Here is a 16,505-nt window from a genome sequence, read left to right as displayed (position 1 = left end):
TTGGTTTTATGTACGAAGTGTATACATGTTTACGCCCATACACATACAGAGTATGAGTAGGTCATTGTTTACAAGGGGACTATGGGAAATTGTTGACTAGTCATGGCCGGTCACTGCTCCTAAGTCCTAACTCTTTGGTCGCGCTTATATTATTCAAAGTCATCTTATTCCATGACTTTACTTGTAGTTGAGAAAGTTGGAATGAGTCAAAACAACAAGTCAAATGATTGATGTTCGGAGTACTCCGTGTTAGTAAACCAGTAATCTTAATCAAATTGGAAAATAGACTAAATTCAATGCTTTTCAAAAGGAGAACATGATTGCTGAATTTGTCAATCACATCCACTTGTATTTTAAAACCAAAGTCTAATAATTGTACTCGTAATAATCAAGATGGAGGAAATTATGTAATTAATGATTTAATAAGGAATTAATAAAATGAATTAACAGTAGCTTAGTTATGTAATGGAGATACAGAAGCTAGTCTATGAATGGATACATCATACATGGGAGCAGTATGTGTGGTAGTATCCTAGTAGACCTCTAATCCATAGATGACACCAGAGTGATATTCCGGGACATTATTTACAAAATAGAGTTGTACCATCTTCTGAAATGCATGCCATGTCAGCAAACTATCTGAACCAGCCTGATGGCATTTCCCGACGGCCCGCTTCACCTCAAGTGTTTTAGCAACCCTGTCTAACCCACCATATAAACTCTTACAGAACCTCATCATGTACTTTATATCATATACCCGATTCCCGAAGAACACTCTTGTCAAACTTAAAAACTCATCTACAGATTCGGGCAAGTTGCGGCGTGTCAGTATTTTAATCAAGTAACCAAAATCATAGGCGCTGTGAAAGGTGATCCAAGTTACGGAGTCATTGCAAACTAAGCCTGATGACATCATCAATTCTGCAAACTTGTGGGATTGAATACCTTCTTTCTTGTTCTTCTGGAAGTCAATACCTTGTTGGGTGAGTAGCTGGATGGACTCAAGAGCGTGAGGATCACGCTCCACATCGAAGTCAGAGAAGTTGAACTCCCAGATGTAAGACTGATTGTTAGATCCCAAATTGGGGAGATTACCAGAAGAGTCGGATAAGGTGAGGCCCACTTGGATAAGATTCAAATCATCGACGTTGGATTTAAGAAGGGTGTATAGATCGGAAGGTGAGGGTCGACGGTGATGATGTAGAGGCTTGTGAATGACGCCAGGAAACTCAGTATCCATTGAAATAAAAGGGTAATGATCGATTAAATTAGAGATCAATTGAAATTCAGAAACTAAATTAGAAGCCCATACTTCTCTAGTTAAAATTGATTTTGATTTTGATTTTGATTCTGATTCAGTAGTAAACATGGCGGCGGGATGATGATCCTAATTATATTTATTAATTAGAAAAGGAGAGAAGATCGAAGATCGAAGATCGAAGAAGAGAGATGTTTTTGAATGAGGATGAATAAGCGATGAGGGAGAAGTAAGATAAGGTGGTGAAGTTATATAAACAAGGATATAGGAGTGTAGGAAAAGGAGGGTGCTTAATCTTATGCATAGATGGTTCGAAGAAGATGTGAAAACGTAAAATGGAGTGCTGAGTCGCCAACTTGGATGCACAAAATCAGTGTAATCATATATTCATGGGTCAAACTTCAACGCGCTTCACTTTTGACAATTCTACTCCGTATTTCTATTTTTATGTTACGGAAACAAGTAAAAAATGGTCCACACTACACAACTCTATTTTAATTTTAATTCTAATTCATTTATTACTACTGCTAATAATCCAGTCAGTAGACTAATTTTCATTTAATTTGCTGCACGTTTTCAATTAGGAATCTCTTTCTATAATAATCTCACTATCAATTATCAAAGCAATTCCCACTTTTGACTTTAAAACACAACAAAATAAGCTTCTCCGATACTCCTTCGCTTTTACTCTACTCCGACCGCTACGGAGTACTCCCTAATTAACCTTTTTAACAGTACTTTCTTATGTACAACTTGTACCTTTCCATTTCCAAATATCTCTATGGTACATTCTTTCCTCATTACGCACAATTCCCCCTACTATCATTTCTACTTACTGGTTTTAGGGGAATTATTACTTAGGGGTGTTCTTTTCACTAGAGGAAATCTTAATTTATCTAAACTTCTCTTAACTGAAGTAATCTAATTTATTGGAACTAATTATACTTGATAGTACATGATCAAATGAACTTATTGTACCTGATTACACCTCATTGCAAAAAGATCAACTTATAAGACCTGATTGAGGCTTTGTTCTATTCATCTTATTTCCACTTATTTCAATAAATGTAAGTTCAGTTAAGTTCAGGATAAATAAGGGTTGACCAAATACAATTTATAACTAAAATAAGTTTTGATAAGTTCTAATAAGTTCAATTAAGTTAAGATGAAATAAGTTCAGAAAAAATAAATCAAAATCAGGTGACTAGAACGCACCCTGACATAGATTGACTTGATAAAAACTAACTATAACTTATCCGAATTTATTAGACCTAAAACTTTTTTCTATTAAGATGAAGAGAACGCACACTAGCATATTTTATTTTATGCTACAAATTTTTTTTTGGTAAGCTCTAAATTCTTACCCTCTAATTTAGAAACATGGTTACACTTTCCTTTTTCGGTCTTTCCCAAAAATATGGTTACACTTTGTGCAAGGGCCGCGAGAGGGAGTGCGAGCTGCACAACTTCACAAGGGCTCCAAATAATAGGGGTTTAAAAAATACACAATTCCTACATTTCACAATAGATACACCATATTGACTTTCTACATTGTTTATATACTTTCTCAATTTCTTAATTTATTGCATCATGATTGACTTTACGTTTTTCAACACATACTTTGAATCTTAATATCTCGAATTATGTATAACTAATAATTATAAAATAAAATTGATATTTAGAAAACATATGTCAATATGAATCTAACTAAATCTCACATGACTATAATTTTTCATAGGTATCGATTACAAAAGATGACCAAAGGCCTAAATGAATAGTGTAAAAAACAAGATTGTGTGATATTTATGGAACGGATGAAGTATTAATTTAATAATTTTGCTCATCAATATTTTGAACTATATATTACTAAAAAAAAAAACTCCGTATTAAAATTAGATATTTTGAAAATATATATTGCGTAATCAGATTAACTAATACTCCCTCCGTTCCTAAATAAGTGTCACATTTGGGCTCGGGCACGGTAATTAATAAAATTGTAAAGTGTGTAAGAGTTAATGATTGGGTATGTTTTTTTGGGGAAAGGATAAAGTAGATAATTGTTTAATTGAATAAAGTACAAATAAAAGTGTATATGGGGATTGAAAAGTGGAAAAGTGTAGAATGTGTAAGTAAAAGTAATTATGATTTATAGAAAAGTGGGAAAGGTGTATGAAAAAGTGTGAAAAGTGAATGAAAAAATGGGAAAAGTACATGTTCAAAAATAGAAATGTGACACTTACAAGGGAACGCAAAAAATGAAAATGTGACACTTATTTAGGAACGGAGGGAGTAACAATTAAAGTACAAAATTTATCTTTACATATTGGTAATAAATGAAATTAAAATTAGTAAACAAATAGTGTTAAAATTCAAAAGGATACATCTATTAAAAAAATAGAAGAAATATCAAATACGAAGTATGTAGTTATGTACTGTATATGTGTATTACTCCCTCGGTATTAGTTTGGCTTAGTGGTTAAGAGTTGACTATTATACAAAGAAATTTAGTTTGGCTCAGTGGTTAACGCCTATATTTATTGTGCACCACTTGTAAATAAGAATTTGTGTACTTTTATTTGTAATAGATTAATATTTAATTTTAGTTACTTTTGTAGTCTTATCATAGTTACTTTCAATCTAGTTACTTAGTCACTTAAAACATTAATTAGGAAGTCACTTTAATGTTTTATTAGGGTTACTTTTTGTATGTTAACGATGCTACTTTTAAACAATAGGCACAATTACTACTAATATATATTACTAAGGGTTACTTCTATTTTTAATTTCTTACTTTTATAGGTTTAGAAAAAATTACTTTTAATCAAGGTACTTATTCACTTAAAACATTAGGAAGTTACTTTAATGTTTTATCGGACTTACTTTTTGTATGTTAATGATGTTACTTTTAAACAATAGGCACAATTACTACTTATATTACTAAGGAAAATTAAATTCTAATAATCCAACTTTTACCCGATAATTCATTATCAGTCCCACCTATGAGGTATTCCTAGCAGATCCAACGTCCTTTTGTACCTATTATCTTTAAACAGACCTCGTTAAATTACGACCTATAAAATCAGGTCACTTATCCTACGTCGCGGTGATGATTGACAATTAAGCCAGTTTCCTTTAATTGGCCTCCTCCCTCTCTTCCCTTTTCTGTTTTTGCTTCAAATGACGCCATTAACACACAAAAAGAAAGCTTTCTCTTCTTCTCCAAATCATCAAATTGCAACAATGCGTAAAACTGACCAATCATACTGTTAGTTTCACAGAGTTCCTCAAGAGGGGGGGTGAATTGATATTTTACGGTTTTACAAAAATTAAACTACTAGGAACAGAAACAGTAAAATATGCAAGCGAGATTTAGCGTGGAAAACTCTCTAGGCCCAATAGAGAGGAAAAAACCACGGCCCCTTTGGGGACTTAAACACATTCACTAGTTAGGCAAAACAACTCAGTTTCTTTACAAGCCTAATCTACCCGGGCCACAATCTGTTAGTCGCCTCTGACTACAGATGACCAGGAACAACCCCTCGTTGTTCCTTCCCTTATAGAAACAGTCCCTCAACTGCTTCTCCTCACATATCTCTTGTGAGATCTTCTCTCTTGCTCAAGTAAGCCTGACTCAGGCTTATCATACAATAACTCAACACTTTAGATTGAAACAAAGAAATATTAAACTAATACAAATACAAGATATAAGACCACGTAACAAATACTGCTCTATATGGGAACATGAACAGACTCTTTAAAGATTAAGACTTTAAGGGTAATACCTGAAAGCTTCCGGTTAATGTAAATAAGTCTGATAAAAACTTTCGCAGAGAACTTAAGGTGTATATATAAGAAACTAAGAGTTTACCCTAGATTCTAATTCAACACAATTTGGGACTCTTTTCAAAAGATAGATTTTCGCAAATAACATCTTTAAAACGCGTTTAGATAAAATCAATCTTTACGGATTTGAGAGTTGTGAATTAACTCAAAACGTTTAAGAGTTTAACCTTAAGTAAAATAGTAAAATCAATTTTGTATATCGACACTTATCTTTTATAAAACAAAACTGATTTAGGACTCTATGAAATATTCTGTTCCCATACTAAGCTATATTTGTATCTACTGATCTTATACCTTTCTGGACTCTATTTGACTTGCTGGGCTTCATACTCCTTGGCCCATGATTTAATCTGTCCATACGCTTTAGACTTGTACTCTTCATAATGTTGGACTTAATTTCCTTGTTGCTTCGCAGCTTGCCTTGTTGTATACTTGTCCTAGCTTATAGTGACTTGCTCCTGTCATTCTTTATTTCAACAATCAGTAGAGTGTAAGCTTATCATCATCAAAACCCATGAATCAACAATTTCCCCATTTTTGATGATGACAACCTTACAACTTAATAAAAGTAAAATATATATGAATGACTGAGGAATGGAACATGTAACCTGACAGTCAAGTACCAAGATCAATCTTAGCCAGGCACAGAAGAGTCACTGAGGTGTCGAACCTATGTATAGATACCAATAGTTTTGAACACAAGTTGCCCCTCTTAATATCTTCCCCCTTTGGAATTATCAAAAAGGGTGCAAGGGAAAAACGGTTTCTCGAAGCAGAAGAAAGAACATATGTGAATTATGTTACCCTTCCAATCAGATAGACATCATGCAGCTCAAGTCGGTCAACGAGTTTGACCGCACCCCTGCAAGCAAAACAAGGAAAACGCAACAAAGAGCACAATACAAGCAAACAATCCTACAAGTCAATGTGGGTCAACTATCAGAACGTAAGAAAAGCGCACTAATGATCATTAGTCATAAACTTGGCGCATCAAAACCAACCAAAAAAAATTGTTCAGAAAGCAGGCAAAGATAAAATTGTTTGTGAGATAGCAGAAATATAAGGGGTGGGGTAATCACAGGTTGTAGCAGGGTCAGGGTTGGGGTGCAGCAGCATCAGCAGGAGCCACCTCTTCTATCACCATGTCAGCTAGGCGCTCCGTCATGTCATTGAAGAACTCAGCCTGGTCCTGCTGCATCTTATGTATCAGCTCCTGTAAAGATGTGACAGCAGACAGCAGAACAACATTGTCGAGCTGCAGTTGATCTACCTTGGTCATTAGGAGCTGAATTGAGCCATCTGGTGAGGGAGCAGCAGACTGAGTTTCCCCTTCCTTGTCCGAGTCAGAATCCTCAACCCGATACACCGGAGGTACTCCCTTGGAGGAACTGGCGAGACGGCTGCTACGGCGAATAGGCTGAGTGGACACAGGGGAGAGATGAAGCTGTTGGATAAGTGAGACGGATGGTTTTGGACTTTGTTGTTTTGGACCCGCATTGTGAGGCACATCCTCGGACTGACCCTCTTCTTCTTGACAGGGAAAGGCCACCTCTCCCTCTTCCTCAGAAAATTCCTCCTCATCATCTACGTCTTCTTCTCCCTCTTCTTCCTGAGGTGTAGTATCTCCCACATTCGTCTTACCAACACAGACGACTCCATCAACTACACTCAAGCTGATCCCATTCAAGCAAGCTTTGTTAAGAATATGGGCTGGAGTAAGAGGTTCAGCTGTGTAACGAGTAAGGTCAACTCCAACCTTTCTCATGATGAAGGTAAGAAGAGACCCATATCCAATCATATTGTTCTGGGAGATGGAGTGAGTGAGATGGGAAATAAAAACAACAGGAAAGTTTATTTGGCGTTGGGATTCTAGGAGAAAAATGTAGATCAGATCTAACCTGCTTGCCAAAGCACGTTTGTCATGACGCGGAACAAGACCCCTTCGTACCACATTAAAAAGGACTTTTTGAAATGGAGTGAGGACAAACTGGTTGAGAGCTTTTGGGTGCTTACCTTGACCACCAAAATAAGAGTAAACTTCCTTCATTGTTGCACCCCCGAGCTCAATTGGACCTTTACCCTTGTGATAGACTTCCTCTCCTAACACAGGGCCTTTGAACCAAGACCCCAATTTCTCAGCATCGAAGCTAAATTGCTTCCCATTAACTTCAGAACTACAAACCCCCGTTTGATTGACAAAGTTTGAGCAAAATTCCCCCATTGCTTCTGGATACATGCAAGCTTTAGAACAAACCTCAAAAAGATAAGTCCAACCTTGAGACTCGATCGACTCCAACAACTCTACAAACCCTACTTCTCGACACCAACCAAAATCAATGCTAAGACTAGGGAGCATACGATCGGGGGGGAAATAGAAAAACTTTGTGGGTTCGAGTTTTACCTTCTTCTCCATTGGAAGATGAGGTTCCCCCTGAGTCAAAGCAGCGACTTCCTTCTTCAAGACCAGCTTTCGTTTGGTGGTGAGTTTTGCAGTTGATTTTGTGGCTGATGGTTTGGGAGTTGGTTGTTTGGGAGGCATTGTTTCTGGATGAATGGTTTGAAGAGGTATGACGGTGATGATGGGTGTAGAAGGAGAAGATGAATTTGTAGGGTTTGGGAATTGAAGTTTGTAGAGGGTCATGATTTTATAGGGAAGGCTGTTGCGATTTACTAGGAGAGATAAGTTAATTTTTTGAAATTTAAAAATTGGGGATTTGATAAGAAGGAGGGGATGTTCCGAGAATTTTATAGGCGGAATGATTGGAATGGGAAGAGTTTTTGTGTTGGGAATCGGAGTGTGGGAAGCGTGTTTGAGTGAATAAAAATGGAATAGTAATGCATGCACCGGGTTTTGTAAGATTCGATGAATCAAATTAAATGCTTTCCATTCATTTTTAGTATTCCCACTTAGACCTCGAATTGAAAGCAAGTATTGGAAACAAGTGCGATTACCTTAATAGTGTGCAGACGTGGCTGTGGTAATGCACACAGCTGGATTTTGCAATCTGAGTCTGATTGTTAGTCCATTCAAGAAAAATTTCATAAATAAAAGCAAAGAAAAAATAAACGTAATAATAATTTATTTATTTATATATTTTTTTTAATAATATCCAGTGAAGTTAGAAAGTAAGTAAGGGCAACAGTTATCATTGTATTCGTATCATACCAAGTTCTAACCTTAGCTTGTCATGTCTGTCCCTGTTAAGTGGTTTGGTCAAGATGTCAGCTACTTGATCTTCTGTGGGACAGAATTCAAGTTTGACCAGTTCCTTTTCCACATAGTCTTTTAGAAAGTGATGCCGAATGTGAATGTGTTTGACTCTTGAGTGGTGGACTGGATCTTTTGATATGCAGATGGCACTAGTGTTGTCACACAGGATAGGAACACATTTTAATTTCATACCAAAGTCTCTAAGTTGTTGTTTGATCCATAGCATTTGGGAACATCATGAAGCAGCAGCTACATATTCGGCTTCTGTTGTGGATAATGCCATAGTGTTTTGTTTCTTGGAAGCCCAGGAAACTGCACATGCTCCTAGGAACTGCACCATCCCTGATGTGCTTTTTCTATTTACTAAATCACCTGCATAGTCAGCATCTGTATATCCTTTGAGATCAAAGTGATCATAGTTAGGGTACCATAGGCATAAGTCATATGTTCCTTTTAGGTATCTTAGAATTCTTTTGACTGCTGTAAGATGGGATTCCTTTGGATTAGATTGAAAGCAGGCACAGACACCTACACTGAATGCAATGTCTGGTCTGCTTGCTGTGAGATAAAGTAAAGAGCCTATCATACCTATGTATCTTGTTTGATCAACACTTTTACCTTCTTGATCCTCATCTAGTCTTGTAGTTGTTCCCATTGGTGTGTGATTGCTTTTAGCAGACTCCATTCCATATTTCTTGATGAGATCCTTTATGTATTTCTGTTGATGTATCATGATGCCTTGTTCCGTTTGTTTGATTTGAAGACCTAGGAAGAAGTTAAGTTCTCCCATCATGCTCATTTGAAATTCTTGCTGCATTAAGTCAGAGAATTCCTTGCAAAGATCTTCGTTAGTAGCACCAAATATAATATCATCAACATAAATTTGAACAATTAGTATGTCTGTATTTCTTGACTTAAGGAACAGGGTTCTATCAACTTTACCTCGATTGAATTTATTGTCTAGTAGGAAGTGAGAGAGTCGTTCATACCATGCTCTTGGAGCTTGTTTTAATCCATATAGTGCTTTTCCAGCTTGTACACATGTGAGGGGTATTCTGGATCTTCAAATCCTGGTGGTTGTTCCACGTAGACTTCTTCCTTGAGATGTCCGTTTAGGAACGCACATTTTACATCCATTTGATAGAGTTTGAACCCCATGTATGATGCAAACGCTATAAGTATGCGTATTGCTTCCATTCTGGCAACTGGAGCAAATGTCTCTTCAAAATCTATCCCTTCTTGCTGATTGTACCCTTTGACGACCAATCTGGCTTTGTTCCTAGTAATGGTTGCATGTTCGTCTTGTTTGTTTCGGAATACCCACTTTAGGCCTATTACTCTGTTGGCTAAAGGTGTGGGCTCAAGATGCCATACTTTATTCCTTTCGAATTCATTGAGTTCCTCCTGCATGGCAATGATCCAATCAGAGTCAGTTAGTGCCTCTTTATAATTTTTAGGTTCAAGCATTGATAAATAGGCATAAAAAGCGCAAAAGTTTTTAAGTTGTGATCTCGTTGTTGTTCCTCGTCCAAGATCACTAATTATTTGGTCAAGTGGATGTGAGCTTTGATGTTTCCAAGGTCTGGGTTGGAATGGTGTAGTGGTTTCTTCAGCATGCTGTTCCACTTGAGCATTTGGTTCCGTATGATCCTCAGTTTGCGTTTGTTCCACTTCAACTGTGCCTCCTTCAGGTGTTTCAACATCCTGAGCCTGTTCTTCTATTTGAGAAGTCCTTCTTACTTCTTCGTCTTCGGTTTCTCTTGTGAGTCCTAGTTCGAAGTTTCCGTCAGGGGTTGTACATGTAACAAAGTTTTGGGAGTCAGTTTCATCAAATATAATATGTATGCTTTCTTCCATGCACATGGTCCTTTTGTTGAATACTCGATATGCTTTGCTGTTTGAAGCATATCCCAGAATATAGCTTCATCACTTCGTGCATCAAATTTTCCCAGTTGATCTTTTCCATTATTGTGGACGAAACACTTGCATCCAAAGATTCTGAGATGTGTTATAGAGGGTTTTCTTCCTCTATATAATTCATATGGGGTTTTGTTTTTGATTACTCTAATTAATACTCGATTAAGCACATAGCATGCTGTGTTTAGAGCTTCGGCCCAGAAACTTTTTGGAAGTCCACTAGCAATCAGCATTGTCCTTGTCATGTCTTCAAGAGTTCGATTCTTTCTTTCTACTACACCATTCTGTTGAGGAGTTCTAGGTGCAGAGAAGTTATGATCTATTCCTGATTCTTTACATAGGTCATCAAATTTCTTGTTTTGGAATTCAGTACCATGATCTGATCTGATGTGGACCAGTTTGTGATTACTTTGTCGTTGTGTTATTCCAGTAGGAACACGCACAAGAGGGGGGGGTGAATTGTAATTGGAACTTTGGTAAAGTTTCTTGCGGAACTTAGAAACAATCAAGGAACTGAGAATAGAAAAGACAATAACAATAATTGTAAAAACTTCTTGACACTAATCAAGAAGAGAATTCCTTTTATTATAGTAATACCTCGATTACAATAATCTCTCAAACACAAGTTCCTCTCAAACTTGTGTTCCTCACAGTAATCTACTCAGATTACAACTCTTTTTACTTCTCTCTCTCAGACTTAAACTCTAAGTCTAAACAGGATAACTCTATCCTCACTAATACAAAATACAATTCGTGTTTGGATAACTCTAGATATTAATGATGCTTTTATGTGGATATAGGGCACTTAGGAACTTTGAATTAACTAGGACACAAACGGTTTTTAGAAAATCTTTGACAATACGTTTTTAGGAAAGCAAGAACTCTTAGAAAGTTTGTGTAATTTTTCAGAAAACATACTTGCCCTTTTATAGATTTATCCCTAGGGTTAGTTCCCTTCAAAACCTCAACTGCCAACTGCCAGTGCTTTGTTCTTCACGTCCCTTGACTTGAGGAACAAGGGGAAGGCCACTTCCCACGTTTCAGCAACAAGGCAGTTAGTGGTTTGACTCAATCAAACCCTAAAAGATTTTCTTCAACAGATTTTATTTGTTTACAAAAACTGTGGCAAATTTTTAGGAAAATAAGTTTTGATAAAATAACATAAAACGTAAATCTATTTTATAATAAAAACTTATTTTTATTTAATTACATGTTTTCATAAAAATTTCTTCCAGTAAAATAAATGACCTAATTAAATCACAAGTTCCTTGAGTACCCTATATATCTTTTGCAAAATTAATATTTACATAAAATTCTAAGTACAGTAGACTACCTAGACTTTTATGTCTTCCTTTTGTCTGGAACTTGCAACTCAGAAGCTTCAGACGTTCCAGCTCAGGAACAATGATGAGTTCCTCTGTGTCTATCAAAGGGACTCGTGGCCATGAGTCTGTAATAGTTCTTGTGAGTATTCGGAACTCTTGATATGTAACTGTGTTGCTCCTCTTGTGACTTCAAACTGGAACAGATACAACTTCCAGCTCTGGAACTCCAGTGACTGTTCCAAGTGTACATCAGGAACTTCACCATCTGATTCAAGTTCCTATCCTAATAGAAACTTGGGCATTTTACCTGTCCAATAGTCATTAGCAACCATAATCAGGAAGTTTGCAATATGTGTGTGTCATCAACCAAAACTTAGGAACAACACGTTGGACCCTAGAGGCAAATGCCACGAATTCTTCAAATGTTTCTTCCTTGCTGGCTAGGAAAATTACCCATGTGTACCTTGAGAAGTCATCTACAATTACGAGCACATATCCTTTTCCACTTCTGCTTTGAGTTCTCATTGGTCCGCATAAATCCATGTGGATCAGCTCCAGTGGTCTTGTTGTACTGATTATTCCCTTAGACTTGAAGGAAGTCCTTACTTGTTTTCCTTTGATACAGGCATCACATACTGATAATTTTGCGAACTTTGTATTCGGAAGACCTGTGACTAAATTTTTTAAATTCAACTTGTTCATTAGAGAGAAACTAGCATGACCAAATCTTTTATGCCACAATAATGGATCATCTTCAATAACACTGAGACAGGTCAGATTGGAGTGAGGAACAGAGTTAAGGTTAACCACATATGTGTTCCCTTTCCTCTGTCCCTCTAAGATAACTGTATCAGTGTTACTGTTGATAATCAGACATTTATTCGAGAAGAATTTAGCATAATTTCCTTTGTCACAGAATTGAGAGATGCTTAACAAGCTATGTCCTAGACCTTACCGACCTTACCAATCCCAATGATGTTACCTTTTTTATTATCTCCAAAAGTCACAGTTCCACCTTCATAGGTCGTGAGTGAGAGAAATCTGTTTCTGTCTCCTGTCATGTGCTTGGAACAACCGCTGTCTAGATACCATGTGTTGTTCCCCCTCACTTCGACCTGGAATTTTTCAGATTCTGAGTCAGGTCCATCTTCTTCATGTTCAGCTACAAGGCACAGGTGAGCTGTTTCTTCGTTGGGTTGTTCCTGTTCCTCATCCGAAGAAGTGTCTCCCCATGCAGCAATCATGGCCTTTCTCACCTCAGTTTTGGAGAATGAGTTCCTGTTATCTTTGAATCTGTCTTTGGTTGTTTCCTTTCCTTTTCCTCGTTCTTGATCCCAGAGGGGACATTCCCTAATGCGATGTTCCAAGTTTCCACACTTATGGCATCCAATATCAGTTTTGGAGAATTTCCGGTTAAGTTTGCCTCTGTGATCTCCATCTTTATAGTTTCTGAACATTATTCTGAATCTCCTAGCAAATAGGGTTGTTTCCTCATCCTCTTCAGAGTTTTCATCATTTTCAATTTTTAGAGCGAGGGCCCTATTTTTGTTATTCTCTGAAGGTCGTGCATTTAGTTGCAGTTCATGGGTCAGGAGGGGATCCAGCTAGTTGTTCCAGGTTAAACTTGGTGAAGTCTTTAGTTTCCTGAAGAGCAGTTACCTTGGCCATCCAGGGATCCTGAGGAAGACTTCTCAGAACCTTTCTAACTTGTTCCTCAGGGGTTATGATTTTGCCAAGAGAGTTTAATTCATTGATGATGTTAGTGAAGCGGGTGATCATGTCTTGAATTGTTTCAGAAGGCTTCATGGTGAACAACTCATACTGGTGCATTAAAAGATCAATCTTTGATCTTTTGACTTCGTTTGTTCCTTCATGAGTAACTTGGAGCAGATCCCAAATTTGCTTCGCATTCTTGTATCCCATTACTCTATTGTGCTCGTTTGGACCTAGTCCACAGTGAAGAATTTTGACAGCCATGGCATTAAGCTCAAGTTTTTCGTAGTCGGCTTTGTCAAATTCAGCAATCGGTTTAGGAAAGGTTTCACCAGAGGTGTTTAGCTTAGTGACTTGGAAGTCTCCAACTTCAATGACTCTCCATACTTGATAGTTCTCAGCCTTGATAAAGATCTCCATCCTGTTCCTCCAATATGAATAGTATTTGCCACTGAACATTGGAGGTCGTTGTGTTGAGTATCCCTCTTCGAGTTTCTCAGTGGTGTTCATAGCTTCAGAATCGTTTTTCCCGACAGAATTACCTGCAGTTAAAGGGTTCTGGCTCTGATACCAATTGTTAGTTTCACAGAGTTCCTCAAGAGGGGGGGTGAATTGATATTTTACGGTTTTACAAAAATTAAACTACTAGGAACAGAAACAGTAAAATATGCAAGCGAGATTTAGCGTGGAAAACTCTCTAGGCCCAATAGAGAGGAAAAAACCACGGCCCCTTTGGGGACTTAAACACATTCACTAGTTAAGCAAAACAACTCAGTTTCTTTACAAGCCTAATCTACTCGGGCCACTGTAGTCACCTACTTTTGTCCCCGTTCCCGCAAGGGAAAGGTTCGATGATGAAAGCATAAAAACTCCACTTGACAACGCATCTCCTATAAAATAAACGAATCTCGATTCCCCATTTCATTTCACCCGAAACCTGCTATTTATGGAAACCTGCTAAAAATAGTATCTGCCGTAAAAGGTAGCTTCTAAAACTGGCAGATCATAAAAGATAGAAACCTGTCAGAATTAGGTGTTGCATTCCAACATAAATCCTAAATGAGATAGAAAACTGCGAGAATCCTATTCCTAATGTGATTCGGAAATAAGAGTTACGTATTAATTGAAATCCTAACGAGCCTAGAGTTCGTAACGGGCCCGGATGCATTCCGTCAAAAAATTGATACGCGCTAAAAGACTCGAATTAATCTCAAACTCTACGGATTTCAGGAATCCGAATCTGACTAAAGAAAACAGCCCAGACCCAATTTTCAACGCCTGGCTCTGGGCGCCGAAATCTTCGGCGCCCAGGCCTGGGCGCTGAAAATACCTGGGTACGTGTTTTTTCCTAATTCTTTGTGGATTAGAACTCTGCAATTCTATCTTTCCACGAACTCTTCCCTATAAATAGCCCCCTAAATTCGACGTGAAGGAACACACAACAACACACAATTATATTCTGAGTATTGACTCCAACCCTTAGCCTAAGCCTCTCGCTGCGAAATTGTTCACGCGTTCTGTCGCAATCGATCCATAAATCGAACAGAACGTATCCTGTCCCATAATTGAGATTCGTTAAATAAAAAGGAGAAATAGCAAAGTCAAAGTGGTTAGTTTTCTGAGAACCGTGACGCACCTCTCAAGGGTGCGTCGTAATGTGTCCCTTTTCGATGATTTAACTACTTTCCTCGCCCTTTTTATGAACTGTTAAACTAACCTAATCTGATTGTTCTATCACGCCTAACAAATATAGTATTTTTGGGAAATCGGATTATCATGCTAGGTCCCTTAATGCTATTTAAATCAGATAATCACGATCGAATTAGTATTATATGTTGCATATTGCTAAAATCAACTCAGATTAGTTTAATAGTTAACGCATGTCCCTTCAATTATTTATGCTGAGCTAGTAAGGATATCCTGCCTCTGGAGTTATCGACGAGCGAAGTACTCCTCTCGGTAGTTACAGTCCCCCGAACCCTCAATCTCTACCTTGCGGGTGTATATTGAGAGATCCCCACACCAGGGATCACAAGGGAACCTACGGCCGTCGTGGTCAAACATAATTGCACTCCCTTTATGTCACGATAATCGGGTTTTGTCAGTTTTTCTCATTGTCGTTAAAAACTGAATGGCGACTCCTATATTACTAGTCAATTGGGTGTATACTCACAGGAAATCCAATTACACTTGATTGAATAAAAAGAATCGTCACACCCACGAGGGACAAGGTCACGCATTAACCTCGTGCTTTTTCGACCCCCTCACAGTGGCGACTCCACTGGGGATAATGAAGGAAATACTCGTGCTTGTAGGTAATCAAAATAGCCGAAGGGTGAAACGATCCTACCCCGCGTTTATTTCCCCATCAAGTTGGGACGACCTGAAAATTAGCATATTAATGTGAACGGGCAGAACTGCATAACGAATCTCGGCTCCCTCGGGAGTTGGGACTAAGGATACCTTTTTCCGCCAATAGGGGGGTGCATACGCCGCGCATGTGGCCCACTCGGTACTTGTGCAGGTAGTACACCTATCCCGAACCCAATCGCTCGCTCATTAGGTCCCTCTCGCCTGCATGCCCCCTTGGCTTGCACTTGCGGGTTGGCCTCTTGAGCGAAATTCGTCTGTTGAAGACACTACCTCGACCAGGACATGTGTTGGATCTACGATAGAAGCGGTACCAAGCCAGGCGCAAATAACTACCCATAGAAGCCTAGCTATCATAAACTACGTGACATATTTAATTTTCAAATCCATGTTTGTAATGTAGTTATGTGTAGCGAACTGTGCCACTATGTTATGATTGTGCGTACGAATAATGCTAGACAAATAATGATAGAAAACCAACGACCTTAAAAATTGCCCAGACATTCATGAACCAATTGCCAAAGAGTTATACCGAAATACGTGTTCCGCAAACCCGAATGATCGCCGCAAAAATAAGCGACGCTTGGGATGGCCTGTAACGAATCCCACAAACGCTGCACAACGCGTAAAGGACGTTATAAGGCAAGCACGCAAAATTAAAGTCGCAAAAACAAAAGTAGATGAAAACTGAAAATGAGTACCAGTCAGGGACGCATTTTCAGCGCCCCTGGCTGGGCGCCAAAATTTCTCACGCCCACTTCTGGGCGCCGAAGTTGCTGCCTGGCCTTTTGGTCAGGCACAGCAGCCTCGGTGCCCGCGCATAAAAAAAAATATATACGTAGCAAAAAAAAAGACTTTTCGAAAAAAA

The 16,505-nt window shown here is 38.2% G+C and overlaps 1 protein-coding gene across 1 annotated transcript; it reads right to left on the bottom strand.

Moving 5' to 3' along the window:
• Positions 1-394: 394 nt before the first annotated feature.
• On the bottom strand, positions 395-1,606 carry LOC110776420 (probable CCR4-associated factor 1 homolog 11). Its single transcript, XM_021980983.2, has one exon. The coding sequence runs from the start codon at positions 1,367-1,369 to the stop codon at positions 533-535; it is 837 nt and encodes a 278-aa protein (XP_021836675.2). The 5' UTR covers positions 1,370-1,606; the 3' UTR covers positions 395-532.
• Between the last annotated feature and the right edge of the window lie 14,899 nt (positions 1,607-16,505).

This window comes from Spinacia oleracea, chromosome 5, assembly GCF_020520425.1.
Source record: "Spinacia oleracea cultivar Varoflay chromosome 5, BTI_SOV_V1, whole genome shotgun sequence".
NCBI lineage: Eukaryota > Viridiplantae > Streptophyta > Magnoliopsida > Caryophyllales > Amaranthaceae > Spinacia > Spinacia oleracea.
The sequence above is the reverse complement of the archived record's forward strand: the minus strand, read 5'-3'. Positions and strand labels throughout refer to the sequence as shown.

Excerpts from the sequence above, each read along its gene's own strand:
- LOC110776420 (XM_021980983.2), bottom strand. The coding sequence starts at position 1,369 with ATGTTTACTACTGAATCAGAATCAAAATCAAAATCAAAATCAATTTTA.